The following is a 23,867-nucleotide window of genomic DNA, read 5'->3' on the forward strand; positions in this document are numbered from 1 at the left end:
GAACAGCTGGGCCACATTTTTGCCTAAAACAATGAGTTCTCCGTTTTTCCCCCCTTTTGCCAACATCGTCTCATTATGGGAATGACAGAGCATGGTTTCTTGATATTCAGGAATTATTTGAATTGATAAACCTCTAGCCCACTCCAGAAGAGTTAAAAAGAGCACAGATAACAATAAAGTTATATAGGATTTGTGTTCCATTAAGGTGATCTACATACATCATATTTGCCACTTAAGCTATTTTTATAAACAGTCAACATATTTATAAGTTCCGTGCATTAACTTCCATCCAGGCTTCGTCCTTAGTGACTAGGGTTAGGAAAAGCGTGTTTAATGTGTTTTATGTTGATTCTTGTATAGTTATGTTAATTTCTGAAACATGAAAATAGATTCAAAACACATTATCATCAAGTAACAATAATAGTAATAGAACCACACATTTTCAGAGCTTACTAAATGTCCAGCATTATAAGGAACCTGACGTGCACGGATACACTTAATCCTCACCATAAGGGGAGTCAGCATAGCTGAGCTGAACTTCGATGTGTCATAGGTTTAAATCCCAGCTTCCCTTTACTAACTGCATGCCTTTGAGAAAATCACGCAAGTTTTCTGTGTCACAGTTTCCATATCTGGGTAATGGGCATAATATTCGTTCCTACCCATAGATCTGTTGTGAGGATTAAATGAGTTAGTGTTTGTAACGCAATGAGAACAGTGCCTGGCACTCTAACAATTTTTTATAAATAATAAATACACAGATCAATCAGCACTACAAGACAGGCATTGTTATCATTTTATTCTCATTTTACAGAGGCTTAAATTAAACATCTTTCCCAAATAAACAGGCAGCAAAGTCAGGATGTGAACCCAGGCTCCCTGACTCGAAGGTCCATACGTTTATTCATTGTGCTATATACATATGCTATGTGTTACCGCCGTCCTACCTTTACGCTGTGCTGTTCCAGCACCATCTCTCCTGTTAATAAGCTATTAACATGGATGCTACCCTGAGAAAGCTCTTTGCATTTCTCTACAAGTGAGAACTCAGGTTGAATATTAATAACTGATAATAACTTGTTTGTTCAGCAATGACTTCTTGAACATGCGCTACAATCCAGCCACTACTCTGTACATTCTGATAGGGGAAGACAGATAACAAAACAAGACCACAACAGAGAAGTAAACTAGATAGTAGGAATGCTAGTGGTCATGACTGCTATGGGAAAAAGAAACAGGAGAGGGACTGGGAGTTCTGGCAGAGGGGTAGGATTGCCATTTTGAATAGGGTGATTAGGAACAGCTTCACAGAGAGAGTGACATTAGCCGATGACTTGAAGGAGGTGAAAAAGGTGGCTGTGTGGATTTCTGGGGGAAGAGGACTGCAGAAAGAGAAACAGCCAGCGCTGAGATCAAAGGCAGGAATATACTGGGGTTGTGAGAGAAGCATTAAGAAGGGTGATTTGGCTGGAGCAGAGTGAGCATGAAGAAAAGTAGGAGAGGAGGTCAGACACGTGAAGGATGAGGTACGTCTGTAGGCCACTGGAAGGACCTTAAATGTTGCTCTGAATGATAGAGGATGGCATTGTATGATTTGGGGCAAAGGAGGGACATGATCTAATTTCTATTTTCAAAGGCTCCCTCTGGCTGCTGTGTTGAGAAGACAAGCAGTGGCAAGGGGAGACGCTGGGAGTCCAGGTTGGGGGTGGGGACGCTGTTGCAGTGATCCAGGTGAGGGATGGCGGGGGAGATGGGAAAAAGCAATTCCATCCTTGATCACTTCGAAGGTAGAGCCGACAGGCTTTCCTGATAGATTTGATGTGGGTTGTGCCGAAATAGAGGAGTCAAGGACCACCTGAGATTTTGAGGATTTTGAGCCTGAGCCTCTTTGTGCCATTAATGGGGGGTGGGCAAGAATGTGGACAGAGCAGATTTGTGAGATCAGAAGTTCATTGTTTGAAATGCTACCGTGGAGGTATCTATTTGACGTGCAGAAAGGCAATGTCAAGAAAAGAACTGCAGATGGGGTTGGGAGAAAGATCTGAGCTGGAAATGCACATGTACAGCAGTGGGAACGTAGAAGGGGTTTGAAGCTTTGGCGCCAGACGAGGGCACTCGGGGAGTGAGTGTATATGACCAATCATGAGTGCTTATTCTTAACATAAAATCCAACACCAAAAATATAATGGTGTTTTTATAACAACATCCATTGAAGTCTGTGTTCAAAAACCTTGCTCTAACATTTTTCACTTTCAGCAAGGGTAGGCAGTAGAATCGAGCACTGAGAGCTTAGACCATGTCACTGGTTAAATGTCAGTTTTCCCCTTCTGTGATCTTGAGCATGTTGTTTAAGTTCTCTGAGCCTTAGCTTTCTCATCTGTAAAATGGCTATAGAAGGTGTAGAATTTTTGTAAGAATTCAAGGCTATAATCATGTATTTAGATTATCGTCATGTACTGAGTAAACCATAGTGCCTGTTAGCCATTATTACCATTTTTTTCCAGTTGCTTCTGTCTTTTATTTTTTAAATTACTTTCCATTAGCCAACATATAGTATTACAATGAAAGTACTGTGTTTTCTTGAACTTAAAAAGAGTCCATTTGTTTTGAAATCATTATCTCGAACCATCGCCAAGGAGTTAAGAGAATCCAGATATCTAGAGCTAACGCCCTTTGATTAACTATTTTTATTCCGCTGGGGATGTAAATATCAATAAAACACAACCTCTTCCTTAAAAGAACTCTTAGAATAGCTGTCCAGTGCAAGGCCAATGGTAGAGATTTCCCGATTTAGGGGTTATCTAGAACTAGGGGTTTCAGAGGACTTGAAGGAGGTTATGCAGGTCCAGTAAGAAGAGGAACATTTTAGGCAGAGGGTCCAGCAAGGAAAGTAACACCATAGCCCAGTGCACAGGTTTGAACCACAAACAGCCTGGAGTTGCTGAAGCACAAAGGGAAAGTGAAGACCTGGAGGGGGATAAGGCCAGCGAGGTAAATAGGAACAAAATGGTGGAGGGCCTTGGAAGCCATACTGGTGGAGCTTGGATATTATCAGGTGAGCAGTAAGGAGCCTTTAATGGCTTTAATTTAAAGCCAAGGAACATCATCATCATCAGATTTGAGTTTTTAGAGTTATCATTTTAGGGAGCCACATGGAGAATAGATAAGAAGCTATAAGCCCAAAGGTGTTATAATTTTCCAAAAGCGAGGTGACATCCTGAATAAATATAGCTTTAGTAAAGTTAAAGAGGCGAGCGTAGGCATCAGACATAGTCAGGGGTTAAAACCTATCCCGACTTGGTGATTATACCAGCTTTTCCTTCCTCATGCATTAAAGCTGTCGGGAAAAGGGGAAGAATATTTTTAAAAACAAAAGTGTGAACTTGATGGTAGAAATCAGATAGAAGAGATCTGTTCTCCGCGGATTATCTCTGTCTCTTATTATGTTTGGATAAATTAATAAGATCTTTGAGTTCAGGGAGGTTGAAGGGATTAATAAGCATCCCCTTCGCTGAGCTCAGACAGCTAGCAGGAGCAGGCTGCTGCCGTGAAGCCCTGGGGAGAGAGCTGATTGCTGAGAGATAAGCCGCCCGAGGCCGTGACTGGTAACTCTCTCAAGGATCACTGCAATTTGAGGCTCCACCCCCCCCCCCAGAGGCCAGAAGGAAGTAGAGGAAGGGGACGCGTGTGCATGCATCTGCGTGTATGTGATCTAATCGAGAAGACTGGAACTTGGACCTTGAGCAAACCACTTACCTTTTACAAGATTCAGATTCTTTATGAAAATGGAATGGTTGACCTACATGAGCTCTGACGTTCTTTTTGACTTTAAAATTGTGTGGTGTTTCGAGACTGTATTTAGAAAGGCTATTACCAATCCGTATCTTAGGTATTTATGTATTAAATTTGGTCCAGAGCACTGCCTTCCTATTTTTCGGTGACATAACCCCTAAAGGATTTTGAAATATTACATAATCCTCATTCATTTTTTTAGTTAGCACCTAACATTCTTTATCATGAGCTTAAATCGTTGGAGAGGTTGTAGTTTCTAGCATAATGTTTTTGTCTTTAAATGGTGTTTCCATTCAGACCTTGGAGCTACATATTTACTTCATTTCTTTTGTGGAAAACGTCTGCCGCCGCCTCTGATTGGCAAAGGCAGTCCTGACTGTTAAACCATCAGCTAAATCAGACTAACTTTCTATCCGAAAGGGTCCTTCTTTAATTCAAATAAATGTGTTAAAGCATGTCCCTGTCCTGACCTCCTTACTTCTCAATTCCAATTCTAAGAGAGACAGACAAGTACCCAGGGAACGCTCTTCCTGTGACAATGGCAGAGGAAAAACAGGACAAGCCCGACCACCTGAGCATGTTTCCGACCTCTGCTTACATCTCTTAACATCCCATTGGCCAAAGCAAGTCACACGGAAGCCCAACATAATGAGATGATGAGGAGGGAAAGTATCCAACTCCTATTCTGCTGTTGAGGTAGAAGTTGGGGAGGCAGGGAGTAGTACATAATTTAGAAAAATCTAATCTACCATAGTAAAATAATACGGTTTCACATGGGGAAACAAGGTACAACAGTACAACAACTTTTGCGTTGCGAAATTCATTTCAACCTAGCCCTTTTGCGTACTGGATTTGATTCTTTGGGGAAGCCCCGTTTTGGATCGATATGTCCACGTATGCAAATGTAAAGTAATGAATAAAATTCACATGGCACTATAGGGTGTCCAGCTAGTGATTATGAAAATCCAGTCACCAAGATCCAGTCATGCAAATAAAAATTATGAAGACAAAATCTATTTCATTAAGTATATCAAAATGTAGTGAACATTCACATTATTTTTGTAAATGATAAACAGCAAGAGTGTGGGCAATCTAAAGCTGTAGATAATCTTAAAAGTCTTTATATTGACTCTAGATTTGATTGCAAGATTTTGTGGTCAGCAAGATTTAGCTCTAACAAAGTGAAAATTACAGTGCCTTTCATTACCAGAACAGACACCCAGCCAACAAGGACAGGTGGCCCAGAATTAGAATTTGGTTGTATATAATTGAAAGTTGATTTAATGATTAAGTGAAATAATATTTGTAAGCCACTCTGCAGATTTCCTGGCACACAGTAGATGCTCATTAATTATTTCTCCCCATATCTTTTCCTTTCCTTTCTGTTTGTTCCAGTAGAGCAAAAAGATCATGTTCTTAACCAATTACTTCAAGTGGCTTGTTGGGTCATGGAAATAAGAAAACATTTGGTTTGAACTCAATTTTTTTTTTCATTTAATTAAAACTGTACCTCAACACTTTCGGCTATTTTTATGTACTGTTCCTAGCTGATTAAAATGAACTGAAATTCCCCTGATAGCAAGAATATGACATTTAATTAAATCAGCAGTATACCAAAACATTTGTTCAGCTGTACGTTTATGTTGTTTTTCAGCAGATCCAAGTTCATGTTGTACTTTATATCCCATCCGGATGGGTGCAGTTTTGTGAATTTAACTGTGTACTTTTCATAATCATGTTTATTCCTTTGAGGATTCAGAATTTCTGATAATTAAAAGTAATTGTAATTAATGCTAAGTTAAAATTACTTTCTATTTCTGTAAGTGGTAAGAAACGTTCTTTAAAAAGATGCAATTAAATTCTGTCTATAGAATCTATACCTATATTTATTCTATCCATATAATTCTTGTTGATAATTTTATTTTTTAACGGTTTATCTATTTATTAGAGAGAGAGCATGCACACGAGTAGGGGGAGGGGCAGAGGGAGAGAATCTCAAGGAGATTCCAGGCCGAGCACCCAACCCAACTCGGGGTTCAATCCCATGACCCATGAGATCATCACCTGAGCTGAAACCAAGAGTTGGAGGCCTAACCAACTGAGCCACCCAGGTGCCCCTCTTGTTGATAGTTTTATTAATAAACTTTTCAAGACCTAAAGCATTGTAAAAAGTGTGCCATTGATCATAAATACAGCATTAGATAATTATCATTGTACAAATTCAAGATAAGGATCTTAGACCATCAAATTCTACTGTTTGCAAATTCTTTTGTCTCTCTGAATAAAAACATCCCTGCCTTCATAACAATGAAATATTAATTTGTGGGAAATCTGTTTGTTTTTTTAATTCAGCAATGGTGTATTATATAACCAGAATTACTCCCACTTTCCTGAAAACAATCCCGCAGAAGAATTTAGTTACTGGGGCGCCTGGGTGGCACAGCGGTTAAGCGTCTGCCTTCGGCTCAGGGCGTGATCCCGGCATTGTGGGATCGAGCCCCATATCAGACTCCTTTGCTATGAGCCTGCTTCTTCTTCTCCCACTCCCCCTCTTGTGTTCCCTCTCTCGCTGGCTGTCTCTATCTCTGTCAAATAGATAAATAAAATCTTTAAAAAAAAGAATTTAGTTACTATACCTTCTTGCGACTTATACCCTGTGTTACACACATATACTGTGTGTCATATTAATTAGATATATCAACTTGGTCATGCAATTTTATTTTGTGAAATAGCAATAAGCAGGCAAACACAACATACACATGATGCTATCAAGTAAAATTAAGTAAATCTGTATTTTATTAGACAGCAGGGATATTCTGAATGTACATAGAAGATTTTTTGCCCTCCAAGTTTGATTTGGGTTGTCTTTGTTAATTGCTATGCACCATGTCAGAAGATCTCTCTGCATCAGCCTAATCTGTTAATGGTAATTTGAGAGTAACACTTTTTCTTCCTGTACTAGCTGCAACAATAAATATAAGTACATCAATTATTTCAAGTTTTACAAAAATCCTATCATTTTTACATTTTACAAAGGGGAAATAATTCTATTGATTATATGAAGATTGTCCCTCCTGTTATATAGAGTTTTAACAATGTCATTGTTATGTTCCCCCTATAAGCTGGCCACATAAGAAGAAAGGAAGTACCTATGATTTTGATTCCACTGGGCTTAAGCCTAAATCACTTATGCAGACAACTATTTTATGGCATTCGTATGACAGTCCAAGTATTTTTTCTAACACTGTCTTTGAAAATAAATTATCGCCCTTTGATTACTCATAACAAGAATTACTTGCAACAGGGATCTGTAGTGTCTTATGCCTCATCAAAAAAAATGGAAATGTTCTCACGATGTAAGACTTACATTTCTCTCTCTCTTCTCTGCATTCAGCTGTTCAAGGATCAAGTGTTATTTTCCGAACGGTGGAGGTCACATTACATAAAGAAGGCAATACCTTTGGTTTTGTAATACGAGGTAGGTGGTGGCTAGAAAATATGAACCATCAGATATTCTTGGAAAATTCGTCTATGAAATATTAAGCATGAACTACAAAGTCATCCAAACAACAACAACAACAGATGTTTCTAATGCAAATATTTTAATATTTGCACCCATCTTTTTAAAAAGAAAAGCAATGAGTGGGAATCAGAGTGCAATTCAAATGACCTAGGCTTGTTTTCAGCCCATGAAGGCAGAGCAGGCAGTCACTGTTTATAAACCTTGTCAGTTCATTTGACCTACTGATTTACCACTTTTCAACATGTGTTTTGCTTTCCCTTTATATTTTTCTATATCTCCGAGTCAAAAATATTGATGACTATGGCTTGATTTGATTTAATACAGTAGCATTAAGCAACTTTGTTTAAATTATTTTCTCCTGAAATACATTTTGTTATTGTAACTTTCTAAAAATGGATTGAAGATAATTTAATCCCTTGGAACCTACGTGCATCAGCTTAATTTTATTATGGGAGGACATTAATCATAAAGATTTCGGGTGACTCCAGCTTGTCTATAAAACCATTAATTCTGAGCTGTAATTCTGGCTTTTAATATTTTATTTTTCTTATTAGCTGTTTCACACCTTAAAGAGTACAGATAAACAACTCATAATTCCTAGTGTGATAATAAAATTCAGTAGGGAACTATGTAGGCCTCAAGGAATTTTTTTAACATTTCACATTACTTGATTTTTTTTGTTTTTACCTATTATATTTTATACTTCACCAGGGTCAAAATTTTACCCAAATTATTATAACATTAGTTAAAATTAACTAAGCATCTTAATAAACATACATGCATCAAGGAATAAAAGAAATGTGTTCACTTATATAGACTTGTCTTAAATGACTAAGCTTTAAACATTAGATTCCATTCCATGCCAATTTTCTAGCAAATCAATCAGATATTTATTAAGGACATGTCAACATGTCAGCAGAGGGCCAAGTACTAGGGAGCCATAAGACAGCTCCCTATCTGCAGGGAATTACAATCCAGTGAATTTAAGACATTAGTTGATAAAGTACCCAGGTGAGCTGTAGAGAAAATGGAAAATGAGGAACTCACTGAGTGATTTAGACCAGCAATTATTACCTTTTTCTGACCAGCTCCTATTTTTAGGTGCAGCATTTTACCTTAATCATTTACCTTAACCATTCCCACATTTCTGTATAAAAGAACTAGATGAATATAATAAAAAGTCAGTATACAAGTAATTTTGGCTCAGCGGGTGGTAGATACAAATCTGTTTTGGCAATATAGGTATGATAGAGAGACACACTTGAGTTACATGCCTACAAGCCTAATTATTGAAAAGCTGCAGTAAAAAATACCCTGGTGCAAATATTCATTACTAGTTGCTGTCTGGTTAATCAATAACAAATCAAATTGCTAATGAAAGAGCTAAAACAACAGTAATTTATCATTAGGAACAAAAGAAATTATGGAAGCATTTGAAATCTACAACCACCTCAAGACAACCGGTGATATAGTGTCAACAAAACATCCGTCCCACCATTGGCAGGAATTTCAAATATCTGTATGGGCATGCCGAATAAGAGTTTTCTACTATAAGCCTAGAATACTACCTGGTAACATCTTAGGTGCTTAATAAATAAGTGAATACATAATTGAATGTTGCCTGCATTTGTGTGGACATAGACTTCTTAGTGTTACACTGATTTTAAAACCTAAGTAATAATGAACGGATTTTAGTTTATGAATACCACATTTTTGTAGGCCTTAAAAACTTCCTTAGTGTACATTAGTTGAACATACAAGTTTGTGGCAATTTGCACCATTTTTCATGAGAATCAAATAAAGCATTTGTATTTTTAGATTAGTTTGAGGCCCACCTGAAGGGTCTTCCATGCTCGAAAGGTGGCCCCCATCCCTCCCTTCAGAATCTCGTTTAATCACAAAAAGAGTTCAGAATGAGAAAGTGCTGTGGGTTAATGTTATCACGGCAGAGAAGACATCATGGCATCGATGGAATTTGAGCTAAACTTATTTCGGTGAGAACACCAGGACTTTCAGGAAGGAGGAGGGCAGTATCACAGATGGAGCACATTCATTTAGTATTGGTGAATTTCTTCTGAACCATGGGTGTTGGAACAGTAATTTATCATTAGGAACAAAAATGGGTGTTAGAGTGGGTGTTGGAACAATAAAAGAGACTTTTACCTGATGAATGGAATTGCATTTCTAATGCAATATGTCACAGGTTCTAAACCTTGACCTGACTCCTACAGAACCTGGCACCTGTAGAATGAAAAAATGATGTTCTGGCCTGAATCTTGCAGAGTTAAATTTGAGTTCATTGCCTTGCCACCAAGCTAAGGAAGATGGCTTGGAATAATAGGGAAAGCACTCTGCCACTAAGTTCCTTTTCTCTTTGAGCAAGGAAACTTTCTCTATCAGTCATTCTCACCTAGAAAATGGTAGATAAGGTCTACTCATCTAATACATGGAACCCAATATTCAGATTTGGTCTGCATTGTGGCCCTGACATTGATATTTTTAAAAAGCATTCCAGGTGAGTGATGTTAACGTGCAGCCAGGATTGAGAATACCACCGGTCTCTGAGTGGTCTCTGTTTTGCTTTGCAGCTCCAAACGTCTAGACCCTAAGTAAATCACAAGCTAAATTTGGTTCGTTATTTCAAATACTGATAAAATGTCACATATTGAGAAATTTAGAGCTCCATCACCCTTTGCCATGCATTCACTGTTACGGATTTAAATGTAGAACGGATCAAAATTGTGGCAAGTTTTGTACTGTCTTCAGCCCCCATCCTTTTCTAAATCAACATCCCTTCAGGAGAAAACAAATCTGTCTTTTTGTGATCACCTTGAAAAAGAGAAATTACGTAACAGTACTTATATAAATATGGGTAAGTATGTGCTGTAATTTATTGTCATGATTTTCATTTTAAGATGGTTTTCTGAGGAAGTTGTGAATTTCCTATCGTAAGTAAGGAGGAATTTGAAAGAAGCCATCAAACTGAGGGAAAAAGTGAGATACTGAAATGGAGCTTTTATCAATCAGCCAGACTGAATAAATCATTTGTAATAGAAGTGAGCAGAAAGGAAGCATTTGCCTTCATCAGGAACACTGAATGCCTTTTGATTTTTTCTTTGAGGCTTGATTCTTTAAGTTGACCTCTCTACCTGTTCCAAGTTTGGGAAATGCCAGTCTGTCCTACCAGGCAGGCATTAGGGAAGGAATATTTGATCGTAATATTCATACTTATCAGGTACTGGCAAACTAGGGACCTCCAGGTGGGCAGCCAGGATGGTGTGTATAAAGAAATCAGGTCAGATGCGGAATAGTTTAAGAAAGTGGAGATGTCCAGCCTGAAGATGAGACTTTGCAGGTGTGTATAATCACTGTTTCCAACTTTCAGAAAATGTTTCTTATAGTAGAGAGCATCCATTTTTGTTTCACTGCTCTAAATAATAGAACAAGGACCAGGAGATGAAAGTCGAAGGAAGATAGATATCAGATGAGTAATGAGAAAGAAGCTTCTGACACCCCTATGTGTCCAACTGTGAAATGGGCTCCTCCCATCTAATAAGTAGGCCATCTGGTGGGTCTCCAGGAGAGGTCGGGAAAGTACAGATTATGGAGGTTTTACAGAGGGGTCCTGGATTTAGAAGAGAATTTGTAGTAAATTACCTTCCGTCTTGAAGTTTCTCTGTTTCCAAGAATTCTTGAGCAGAAATTGTCCTCATACAGAATTAAAATCTCCATTTAAGCATTGCAGTTGTTTTGAAATAGTCTGTCAAATTTGCCGCCAATATTTGAACAGCCCAACTTTAATGGAATGCACTTTGGCCACTTGAATTTTTTTCTTTCTTATTTTAGATACTTACATACTTTTTCCCTCTTCAGTTTTTGCTTCCTTTATATCAGGTTGTAGACCTACTCCCCTGTATTATAGCCCAGGTTCATTGGCCCCAAGTATACCCACCTGCACTTTGTTCATAACTGGCTGTTGTTCTAATTAGGCAAGTACTTATAAGGCTCTTGTGACACTAGTTGTTAAATATTTTCTATATCGCCCCTGAATACACCCATGTATTTATTGAGAGGTGGAGACATTGTGACTCCAAAAGCACATTCTATATAAAATGAATAAGATTTTTGGAAAAAATTTACACGTTTTCCTCTACACATCAACAAAATGTACTTTAGTTTCTCAGCTGGCATTTTGTAAGTAAGTGATTCTTTTAACAAAAGCATTGCTAAGCTGTATTTCTTTCTTTCTTTGCTAAGCTGTATTTCTTTCTTTCTTTCTTTTTTTTGCTAGGGGGAGCACATGATGATAGAAATAAATCTCGTCCGGTTGTAATAACATGCGTTCGTCCTGGAGGACCTGCTGACAGGTAAACTTTGTCTCTCTGTGTCACTATCCAAGTAGATTAAACGAAGCTGGGGAAAGCAAATATGTTGGAATGTGAAAACTGACATTGTTTGGGCTGTGGAATCAGAAGAAAGGAGGTTTGACTCCAGACTCGACACTTACCTACCCTACGTGTTTGTCAAGTGACTTAACAGTTCTGAGCTCACTTTCCTCCGCTGTAAAATGTAGATAACATTCCCTGCCTTTCAAGGTCTTCAGTTTTATCAAAGACTAGCTAGTGCCTTGCGGGGACCTATCATGCAGTAGATACTTAATAAAAGGTAGCTGGCTTTTTTAAGGCAGGCGCTTTACAGCGTCATCTCCAATTGCTAATCTCCTAACCTGGGAAGATAGGTGGTAGCGTTTTGATTGTTACTGTTATCCACATTGTTATGACTATTACTACCTTTTGATAATGATTACGTATGTCAGAATGGAAGTGACTTTTAATAAAAGGGAAGGAGCATTGTCCGTGTCTAGAACTATCTCTTCCTTACTAAATGGAATATTTGAAAGGGCAGCTGCTTCAGCTTTCACATCATAACCATGGTGTGGGGGAGGGTCCTCATTAAACTCACAACTTAGCTGTCTCGGGAGATACTTGTCTTTGTATTAATTTCCCACAGCAAAAGTCATTCCATAAAGGCAGGGGACCACAACTTCTGCCATTCAATATTGTTGAGGGCTCGGAGAAAACTGTCCTGATTACCGCTGACTCTGCACTATGTTTCAAACCAGAATACAATTTTTAAACCTTCTCTTATGCAGTAGAAATAGTAATAATACGTATTATTAATTGAGCACTTAACCATGTGCCCGGAAATGTACTCAGTGCTTTGGCAGACATTATTTTATTTTATCCTCACCACTGCCTACTCAATGAAGTATTTTTTATCCACATTTACAGGTGACAAAACTGAGGTGCAGTATGGTTAAGTGACTGGCCAGCTAGCTTATACATGGAAGAACTAGGATAGGAATTCAAAACTCATGCTGTTAGCTTACTTTTCTAAAAAGTGTGTGTTTGATATAAAATAAGAGAATATGAAGATATCGGTTTCTCCCCTGTGCTATGGTCTGTTTGCCTTTGCGGAAGATAATACAAAGTGAAAATTTTCACAGACGTCTTGCCTTTTGCCTTTCCCCTGCTTCTCTTGTGAATTATTCTTCCAGAAGTAAATAAGAATATTCCCGTTCCTTAGTCACATTTAGGTTGGGGTTGACAAAAATGTCAGGAGCAGGCCACTAGTTTGTGAGCAACATATAACTGAATTAATTTAGGATGAAATGGAATCTAAAAATTTAAGATAAAAATCTAGAATCAAAATTCTTAAAGAGTTGTCTAGGTGAAGGATATTTAAGAGATTTTTATCCTTTCAGATCCTAAACTTGTAAGCCCCCCATTTGGTTTTCTCATCTCCATGACCTTCTCTAAGGCAGGGAGGTTATGATCTGCTATATTGTAGTGGTGTCCCTAACGTCCTGAGGCATCTTCTTCCAGTGCCTTCCGCGTCTGTGGTCACAGCAGAAAGAATAGCATTTCCTTGTCTCATAGGGAATATGAGACTGAATCAATTTAATGATTGCCAAAATGGCCTGATAAATCAATAGGGAAATGTATAGACTAGGGAAATTTTTCACCAGTGCTCCCCGTCCCGCTTGGGTTCACTGGTAATAAATTGAACGGAATCAGCAGGCTTTTCTGCTCACCTGGCTTTGGAAAAATAAGTAAATGCTACTTTCTGGGCTCTAATAAAATCAATTTTAGATATTTCAGCAAAAACCTAAAAAAGGGAAAATGTGGATTTAGTACTTTTGCTCCCCAAGAGTTAAGTGTGGGCGACTTGGGGGTTGACTGCTGTGCACTTATTTCTTTATTACTGACAGTCATATTGTAGCAAATTTCTGTTCAGGGTTAGCTCTTTCCTTTCCTACTATCACACTCGATGCTTAAAAGGAAATGCAAATAGGATGGGTGGCCGAACGTGCTTCGGCTAAGTGACTGTTAATGCTAAACCCCATTATGTTACGCTAATGAAGACCGTGTCTCTGTTCTCTTTTCAGAGAGGGCACCATCAAACCTGGCGACAGGTTGCTCAGTGTGGATGGAATTCGGCTTCTCGGAACCACGCATGCTGAAGCCATGAGTATTCTTAAACAGTGTGGACAAGAAGCAACACTGCTGATAGAATATGATGTCTCAGTGATGGGTATGTCAGGGTCCTGGGGTGGTTCTCACTAAGCTCTGGGTCGTGTCATTGTCCATCCCCGATAAACCACTCTGGCTTAAGAACGGCCTGTTCTGTCCTCCCGCAGCAGACAGATTTCATCAGTACTCTGTCATTACTCTGTTGGGTTCAGGAAGAGGTGAGTGGTACTTTGCAGCGATTTAGAGTTCTCGTGTCAATAGCTTCTATAATAAGGTCCTGTTCTGTCAGAGTGTTTCACCTCGCTATCAGTTCTTCGGTGTGGATTACCCTTTGGCAGCAAAGTATTTTCCCCGCCAAATCACAAAAATAGTATTATTACCTTAAGGGCTGGTTCTTTGTCTTTTACTACACTGAGACTGAGAAAAATAGGAGATTTCTTTCTTTCCTGTAACTTCACAGTAGGAATCTTGCTAATCAGAGTCAATTGAAATTTACCACTCATTTTATCATTAGATTTAGGAAGAAAGAAAGAAAAGGGGACATGGAGAATCATTGATTAAAATCAAAATACTGTTGAGTGTAGTATTTTTTTTTAAATAGAGTTGACACACAATGTTACATTAGCTTCAGGTGTACAGCATAGCGATTTGACAAGTTCATATGTAATGCTCTGCTCACCCCAAGTGTAGCTACCATCTGTCGCCATGCAACACTATTACAGTACCTTTGACTATATTACCTTTGCTGTGTCTTTCATTCCCATGACCTATTCATTCCATAACTGGAAACCTGTATCTCCCACTCCCCTTCACCCATTTTGCCCGGCCCCCCACCCTTTTCCCCTCTGGTAACCATCAGTTTGTTCTCTGTATTTATAGGCCTGATTCTGCTTTTTTTTGTTTATTCATTTGTTCGCTTTTTTTAGATTCCACATATGAATGAACTCACATGGTATTTGCCTTTCTCAGTCTGACTTATTTCCCGTAGCATAATACCCACTAGGTCCGTCCATGTTGTCTCAAATGGCACTATCTCATCCTTTTTTATGGCTGTATCATGTAACATACCTTCCTTATCTATTCATCAATCCGTGGACACTTAGGTTGCTTCCATATCTTAGCTATTGTAAGTAATGCTTTAATAAACATAAAGGTGCATGTATCTTTTCAAGTTAGTGTTTTTGTTTTCTTTAGGTAAAAACCCAATAGTAGAATTATTGGACCATGTGGTATTGCAATTTGTAATTTTTTGAAGAACTCCCATACCAAAGCACCAATTTACATTCCCACCCATGGTGCGTGAGGGTTCTTTTTCTTCTACATCCTCACCAACACGTGTTATTTCTTGTCATTTTTATTTTAGTCATTCTGACAGGTGTAAGGTGATATTTCATTGTGGTTTTGATTTGCATTTCCCTAGTGATTAGTGACATCAAGCATCTTTTCATGTATCTATTTCTATCTGAATGTCTACTATGGAGAAATGTCTACTCAGTTCTTCTGCCCATTTTTAATTGGATTGTTTGTTTTTTTGGTGTTGAGTTATGTAAGTTCTTCATACATTTTGGATATTAACCCTTTATCAGATATATCGTTTGCAAATCTTCTCCCATTTAGTAGGTAGCCTTTTTGTTTTGTTGATGGTTTCCTTTGCTGTGTAAAAGCTTTTTATTTTGATGTAGTCCCAATAGTTTATTTTTGTTTATGTTTCCCTTGCCTTGGGAGACATATCTAGCAAAATGTACTGTAGTATTCTTTCTTTCAATAATGATTCCAATAGAAATTAATTCTATTTCTATCCTCACAACGATGGTAAAACTTGGAAGATATTCTCATCTGGCTTTTAAATGTTACAAGAGAGCCAAAGTTTTGTATAATCTTAACTAAGGCAGAAAATTATGAGATAATGGATTGGAACTTAAAATTGAAGCTAAATCATGTTGTAAGTACTCCTTAAAATTATCAGACATGATTATCTGGCTGGATTTTTCCAGTAAGTTTTATACTGGTGAAATGTAGCAGAGGATAAAAGATTTATTCTTCATCTGCAAACTCCCTTATTTCCCACTCTGTATAATTCATGTAGAACAGTGTTGCTTGAAAGTGTTAATATGTCTACTGGCCTGTTATGTTTTAATGAGGTATGAGGTTTCTTAAAAGGTTCAAAGTATGAGATTTAAGGAGTTCTTAGCAGAATAAATGGTATGACATGCCCTTGACATGGAAAATTTAGAAATAAATGAACTTTTCTCCCTCATCTACCTTTCTCTTGTATCCTTTCCCTCCTTTTCTTTTTCTTTCTCTTTTGTTATATAGTTTTGAATTAGATTTGGAGTTAGGTGATTTGGGCTCTGTTTTCACTCCACTGATTTCTAGCTGTTATTTTGGACCATGTTACTTATTTCCCTGTGCCTCAGTTACCTCATTTGTCAAATGGGGACTAGCAATGCCTATTTTAAAGGTAGCTGTGAGTTAAAATTAAATTATACAGTAAAATATACTTTAAATGATGATACAATATATTATTAACATTAAAATTAAAACAGATATTTAACATATTTAATCATTCATTCAGTCCACAAATATTTATTGAGGTAAGTGGCAGGTATCAAAAATACAGGAATACTGGGGCGCCTGCGTGGCTCAGTCGTTAGGCGTCTGCCTTTGGCTCAGGGCGTGATCCCGGCGTTCTGGGATCAAGCCCCACATCAGGCTTCTCTGCTAGGAGTCTGCTTCTTCCTCTCCCACTCCCCCTGCCTGTGTTCCCTCTCTCACTGGCTGTCTCTTTCTGTGAAATAAATAAATAAAATCTTAAAAAAAAAATACAGGAATACTGTAAACAAAACAGACCTGGTCTTGCCCTTATGAAGCTTGCAATAGATGGGGAGGTCAGACAGTAAACAAGAACCTGATCAAACAGACACTCATGAAGTGTGATCATTACCTGCTATAAAGGGTATGAACTGGATTCTGTGATAAGGAATAAAGGAAGGTACAGGTAAGAGTTAGCAGATGCCAATAGGGTAGTCAGTGAAAAGATGATGGGTGGGCTAAAACCTAAAGGCTTGAAACGAACCAGATCCCAAACTGAAGACAACAATAGCCTGTAAGGCCTGAGCACTCTACCTCAAAGAGACAAGGGCTCTCCCATGGGGATGGACACCACTTAAGAAGTTCCTCCATGTTCCATTATTGCCAGAGTCAGGAGGGGAAGGGGTGACCCATCTGTCTGCCTTCACCCCAATTCACACATTCTGAATGATGTTGGGTAGTTTCCACACCTCAGAGTTCTCAAATAGCCCCCTAATTTAGGGAAGGAAACACGTTAAAAAGTCTCTGAGTTGCTAGATAGAAGATCAGTATACTAAAATCAGTTGCATTTCTTTATACCAGCCAAAACCAGAAAGTTAGAACTTTAAGATACCATTTATAATAGCAATAAAAAGGAATAAAGACAACAAAAGTTATGTGTACCCATTAAATAGATATATACATATAGATATAGGCATATACATTAAAAAATACTTAAATGAAGACCTGTGTCACATTATTGAATGGGAAGTCTTAATATCTAAGAGATGTCATTTCTCTCAAATGCCTCCATGAATTCAATTCTATTCAAAATCTTAAAAGGATCTTTGGGGGGACCTTAATAAGCTATTTCTAAAATGTACGTGGAGTAAGAAAAGCGGGAGGGTGAAAAGAACCAAAATGTTTTTGAAACAATAGGAAAGCAGACAAACTTGTTCTACCCATTATCAAGACTCATTCTAAAATGATGCCATTAAGTCTATGCAATATTAGCCATGGGATAATAAAGAGATCAATGGAAGAGAATGGAATACCTAGGAACAAACCACTGTGGATAAGGAAGGAGAGGTGTAGTCACATCTGTGGGGAAGGTTGAACTAGGCAGCATGTGATGCTGGGTCAATTAGTTAGCCACATGGGCAAAATTCGATTAAATTCCTACTTCATACCCCACTCAAAAATAAATACTGTGTTTGCATAATCATTTCCCAAAAAAGTGTTCTTACAAATAACTGGAATGAATATCCTTTTACCCAAATCTTTGTCTATATTTCTGATTTCATAAAAGTATGTAGTTCTTACTTAAATATTTGACACATCATTCTAAATTGTCCTTCAGAAATGTTACAGTATTTTATATTACTACCAGCAATATTTTAAGTGTACCTATCTCACCAGAGCTAGTCAACATTGGATATTATCACTTTTAATATATCTGATTTGTTAAGTGAAAATTGCATTTATGTTCTAATTTACTGTTAAAAAATGTCTAGTGCCCGTGACTATTTTTTCATATGAACACTAGCCAATTTCATTTTTTATTGTATGCTTATGTCCTTTATTCATTTTTCTATTGGATATGCTCTTAAATTTTTTATTGGCTTGTATAAACTATATATTAAAGACATTCATCCTTACCAGTTTTTTGAAAACCTTTGTCAATAGTGTATTTCCCCTTTTTAACATATAGAAGTTTTTTTTCTTTTTTCCTTTTTTTTTGATTCAGCATTTTTCTTAGAATTTAAATATTTTTTCTAAACAGTTACCTAATATCCCAATCATTTAATAAAGACTCTATCACATATCCACTGATTTTTAATTTGTTTAATCATACATTAAATTATTAAATATACTAACTTCTACATCTGAGCTAGTTGTTCTGATCTCTGTATCTAGTTTCACACAAGAATTCAGGATCAGACTTTTGAATTGAAGTCTTAGCATAAAAGCTCTTATTACCATAAAAGGACACACATTTGTATTTGAAAAAATTATTTATCTGTATACTATATCTATTGTATTATTCTAAGCTTTGTTAAGTATATAGCAAATGAGCAAACTTTGATTTGGGTTTTTCAATTTCTCTTTTTTTTTTTTTTCAATTTCTTTTTAAATTCCTTTTTCTCGGGGCGCCTGGGTGGCACAGCAGTTAAGCGTCTGCCTTCGGCTAGGGGCGTGATCCCGGCGTTCTGGGATCGAGCCCCACATTAGGCTCCTCCGCTGGGAGCCTGCTTCTTCCTCTCCCACTCCCCCTGCTTGTGTTCCCTCTCTCGCTGGCTGTCTCTATCCTGTCGAATAAATAAATGAAAAAAAAAATTTTTTTTAATAAATAAATAAATAAATTCCTTTTTCTCTCTTTTCTTCTTTTCACCTCTCTTGTACCCACTTGCTTACTCTCTCACTTTTCTCTCCCACTCTGTTCCTCACCGTCAATCTTCGGTTCTTCCTCCTTTCCTTTCCAGCCACCCAGTTCTTTTTTATATTCTGTTCTCAGTTTCTCACTTGTCAGTACTACTCTATTCTAATTGTCTTACTTGGATGTTTTTCTAGTATTCCCTGTAGTCATTCTCTTTTTATCTCTGTTTGTCTTTCTTGCTTTTTTCCATTCCTGTTCTCCTAATTTGGGTTAAGATAGGATTAGGTAACCACAAGGTCAAATAATGGAGAGTGACAATTTGAGGAAAGGGAAGTAAAAATGGTACCTTAGAATATGGGATACTTTCAGTTAGAATTGTTCGTCAAATATTAATGGAAACTTTCTTTTATAACAAAAAACACATTTTCCTTTTTTTGTAATACTTTTTCTTTTGCAACTTTTGGAGCTTTTCTTCCTCAAAAGGAATAAAATGAGTTTTTACACAACACAGCCTGTTTGCTCTAAGAGGCCCAATTACCATTTCAAACTCTTTGTAAGTCAAATTTCCATTAAAAAATAGTTTACCACTCTGTTTTTTTGTGAAAAAAATTCTAACATTCAGAGAATTCATATTTGATAAGCCAAAAAAATTAATTTTATCAAATGTTTAACAGGATATGAGCAGAAAAGATTTTTTAATAGGAAAATATTCAGTCAACCAGAATTTTGGTACCAAAGACACTGATATTTTCTTTGTTGAATATAAGAATTAAACATGTTCTATAACCCTTATGAGTCTAGGTCAGTCACTGGCCTGAAGATTATCAATTCTTTTTATACATAATATATTCACCAAATCCTAATGGAAAATGTGTTGAGATAGGCATTAGATTATATCGATTCCTATTTTGTACTTTTTACCAATCTCCCTTGAAGCCAGACCCAATTACTTCATTTCTTTATATTACCTTTTCCTTCCCTAAAATAAGAATAATGATATTTACCCTATTCGGCTCATTAAGATACTAAAGTCCTCAATAATTAAACATTTAAAACAGAAAGACATTCATTTTTAAAGGAAGCTAGGAACTAGGAAGTATTTAGAAATACAAAGAAAATAAGTTTAGGAAAGAATGTATAAAACTCAAAGTTTATGGGCCTCCAGATACCTTCCTATCACTCTTAGATAAAGCTAAATAGATGCAAAAAAATGCAATAGAAAACTTAAGGTCTTAAGTTGAGAAAATGAGGGGCAATAGCTCAACTGTATACGAGGACACCATCATGTACAAATAGCAGAAACCCAGTGTAACCTAGCGTCAGGAGGGAATTTATTAGTCTACAAAAGTCAGGAGTCCAAGGTGTATCCTGGCTTCAAACACAAGTTCAGTAATGTCATAGGCACTCTGTCTGTCCAGTTTCCTGGCCCAGAAAAAGCTCTCCTTACCTTATGATAAGATGGCCCAGCAACCACAAGTCTACATTATCTTGAAAGCTTATGATGCCAGAGAAAAAAAATGAGACTGGATCACCCCTAAAAGATCCTTAGTGACTTAGCTTGAAGCAAATGCTGACCATTACACTAATCACTATGTCCAGGGATATAATATACTCTTTGCTCTTTTGGTAGGGGAAGCAGGAATATATGTTGAACAGCCCCAAACGAATGAGACAGAAAAATGGCGCTTCCCCAAAGCAGATGGTGTTGACATAATGAGAGTAATAGACTCCCTTTTGAGGACATATTTTAATGTTAAGTATTATAGTCCCACTAACAGGAGTTAATATTCCCTCTAATATGAGAGTTTCCTTTCACATCCTCCCAGCACTTGGTATTCTCAGTCTGTTCCATGCTAACTCTTCTGATGGATGTGTAGTGGTACCCCACTTTAAGTTTAATGTACATTGCCTTGATGAATAACCATGTGGAGTACCTTTTCATTTGCCGGTGGGACATACTTGTTGCATTGATTTTACTTTTAGTACTTTTTTATTTATATACTATTAAAAGTGTGACACATTGTATCTTTGAAGAGTGTATCTATAATCATAGATATCAGTACTGAATTTATTTATTTATATACTATTAAAAGTACACAGATTATTTCTAAGTAAGTATGTGTGTGTGTATGCATACAACCATAAATCTCAACCTTGGAATCAGATATGTTTTTCAGTAAAGCTCAGAATATAAATGTCAGTGAATTCAGTAGTCTATTTAGGAAAACTGTTGAAGCTATAGATTTTATTAATCAAATTGAATGTAGTTTGTGTTAAAATTTTAAGAAAAATGTATTGAAATAAGGAAGACTGAGAAGAATAGGTTTAGGGGAAAAACTGAGTTCAGTTTTGGGTATGTTATGTTTGAGATGTCTGTCTATCGTCTAAGTGATGTGTGGAGTGTGCCGTTGGGTATTTAAGCCTGGATTTCACTGCAGAGTTTAGGGCAGGTGATATGAATTTTTAAGTCAACAGCACAGAGATGGATCTTAAAACCATGAGGCACTGTAGGGGAATGAGACAGAGGAGAGGACTAAGCTCTGGGGCTCTCCAGAAGTGACAAGCCACAGGTGAGGAGAGTAAAGAGGAACCTGTAGAATAAGTTGAGAAAGGGCATCCAGCGATGGAGATGGAGAACCAAGGTTGAGTGTTGAGTCACAGAGGATAGATTTTTCCTTTGCAAAATGGTGGTGATTGTACTAACACACTCACAAATTGCTGTGAGAAGCAAAAGGATTAATATATGTGCAGTGTTTGGCACATAATATGTGCCTAGTAAATATGACAACTGGATCTGAGAGTTCTGCTATTGGAAACCAAGTAACTTAAAATGCATGGAGAGCATGAACATCTGAAAACAATGACTTCATTAAATGTAGTGTCTTCTGAAGTCAAACAGACTTGGGTGAGTCTTGGCTCTCTGTTGACCTTGGACAAGTTATTGAGCCTCTCCAAGTCTCAACCTTCCTATCTCTAAAATAAGGATGGTAATAACACTTGTACAAAGGCTTGATGGAAAGATTGAGTGAATGTATGTAAAGTGCTTACCATAACTAAACTAAACTATTATTGAATCCTGGGAAATTAAAGTTTACTATTTCCATGCTCCACTTCCCTAAAATGAACCTCAGGTCTCCCATTATTACCCTGATTAAGAAGCAGCTGAAGCTTTATGCTGTGATAACACTGAGTCATTGATAAAAAGAATATTTGAGAAATAATGTGTTCTGGATCATTTTATTTTCTAAAATTCATCAAAACACTTCTTTTGCCTAAAACTTTTCTTAAAATATTTCTAAAATATGTTTCCAATAATGTACTTAAAATTAAAGATACTTGCATCTTTGGGAGAGGAGCACACAGTTATCTCAAGGACATTGTTCTGAATATCAATCTTTAGATCAGTATTACAGAGTCAAGAGATTTAAAAGATTATACCAAATCTGTACTGACATAATTTATTCAGGATTTTTAAAAATTATAAGATCCTCTAATAATTATTTATTTTATAACTTTCCTCTTTCTTCCATGGGAAGTGCTGTGGAGAGCCATCAGTTAATATGGATTTCTTGTTGGCCATATTAAACAAGGCTCTCTGTAGTATAATTTAAATAAGATTTCTTACTAAGAAACAGTAATCATTATCATTTTAGTAGTTGTCAACTGTAACCAACAAATTGTTGTAGTTGATAATAAGATGGAAAGATACTAAAATGTTTTCTCAAATACTGTGTATTTTCCTGCTGTTGTGCCTAATATCTACTATTCCCATGCATAGATCTTTCAAAAATATACTGTCCATGTAGAAATATTCCCAAATTAAATCCACCCCCTTCCCTGATCCTACTCTTATTTAGTTCACTCAATTTCTCTCATTTTCTCTCCCTTTCGAACCCCACTAGCAAATGTCTTAGGAAATGTCCTAAGATTTAGACATACAGAAGCCTAGAGGAGGATGTAAAATTCCATCTAGTTTGTTCTACCATATTCATCTATTGAATGATATTGGATTGGATTTTGTCATTGGATTTTAGTCCTATATTAATGTGTTGTCATTGGATTTTAGTCCTATATTCGTATTAGCCATCGCCAGGTAGCAAAATCTTAGTATTAACTAGTACTAGGGAGCAAAGTATCACAAACTAGTGGCTTAAAACTACAACTGTTTGCCATCTCACATGTTTGGCAGAGTAGTAGGGATAAGAGCGGAGATGCTCAGCCTAACTCAGCACAGCCCCGTCTCGGTCCCTCTCCTCTGAGCCACTCTTGGTTCCCCATTCTGCTCCCTGCTCGGCCTGCTTCCTCATGCTCATTACACCCTGATTCTTTCCTTGGGCTTGGCAGATATGGACATTGAAAGCTCATCCTGAGTAAGTTAGTTTTTAGTTTCTGGGTCTCTGAAGTAATGTGGATAGTCTGATTTTAGTGTAAGAGGTACTCATTCACATTTTTAAGTAACTCAGTAATGCTAACATAAGAATAGAAAATACCGTAGAATACCAGTCAGTTCACTCCTTCTAGGAGTTTAGTGTCATATTAGGTACTAAGGAGATGGGTAGTGGTATCAGAGTAGGAGTAATATAGGTTAGCAATTTAATATCTACCTTTTTGTTGAGACATTTTACTAAATTTTAGGTGAAAACCATTGTGATAGAATCAGAAGAGTCTTTTAAGTCTTGTGGACCCCTATTCCTCACTTGTGACATGAGGGGACTAGACCACATCATCTCAAAGGTTCTTCTAGCTCTAAAACTCTGGGTCTTTGAATTTAGTAACTTCTCATGAAAGATTTAAGAAGTTATGACCACTTCTTTTCTCAATGATGTAACTCCAAAGCAAAATACTATAAACA

General features: G+C 37.1%; 1 protein-coding gene across 4 annotated transcripts in view; it reads left to right on the plus strand.

The window, feature by feature from the left end:
- The window catches only part of GRIP1 (glutamate receptor interacting protein 1), a 650,209-nt gene that overhangs the window by 507,444 nt on the left and 118,898 nt on the right, over positions 1–23,867 (plus strand). For all 4 annotated transcript variants that reach the window (XM_045789638.2, XM_087868996.1, XM_087868997.1 and 1 more), the window contains exons 5-7: positions 7,187–7,270; positions 11,607–11,682; positions 13,764–13,909. In XM_045789638.2, the coding sequence (XP_045645594.2) occupies positions 7,187–7,270; positions 11,607–11,682; positions 13,764–13,909 (306 nt within the window). The remainder of the gene's footprint in view (positions 1–7,186; positions 7,271–11,606; positions 11,683–13,763; positions 13,910–23,867) is intronic.

The sequence above is a fragment of the Ursus americanus genome, chromosome 17 (assembly GCF_024610735.1).
Source record: "Ursus americanus isolate L20-20 chromosome 17, mUrsAme1.1.p, whole genome shotgun sequence".
Classification (NCBI taxonomy): domain Eukaryota; kingdom Metazoa; phylum Chordata; class Mammalia; order Carnivora; family Ursidae; genus Ursus; species Ursus americanus.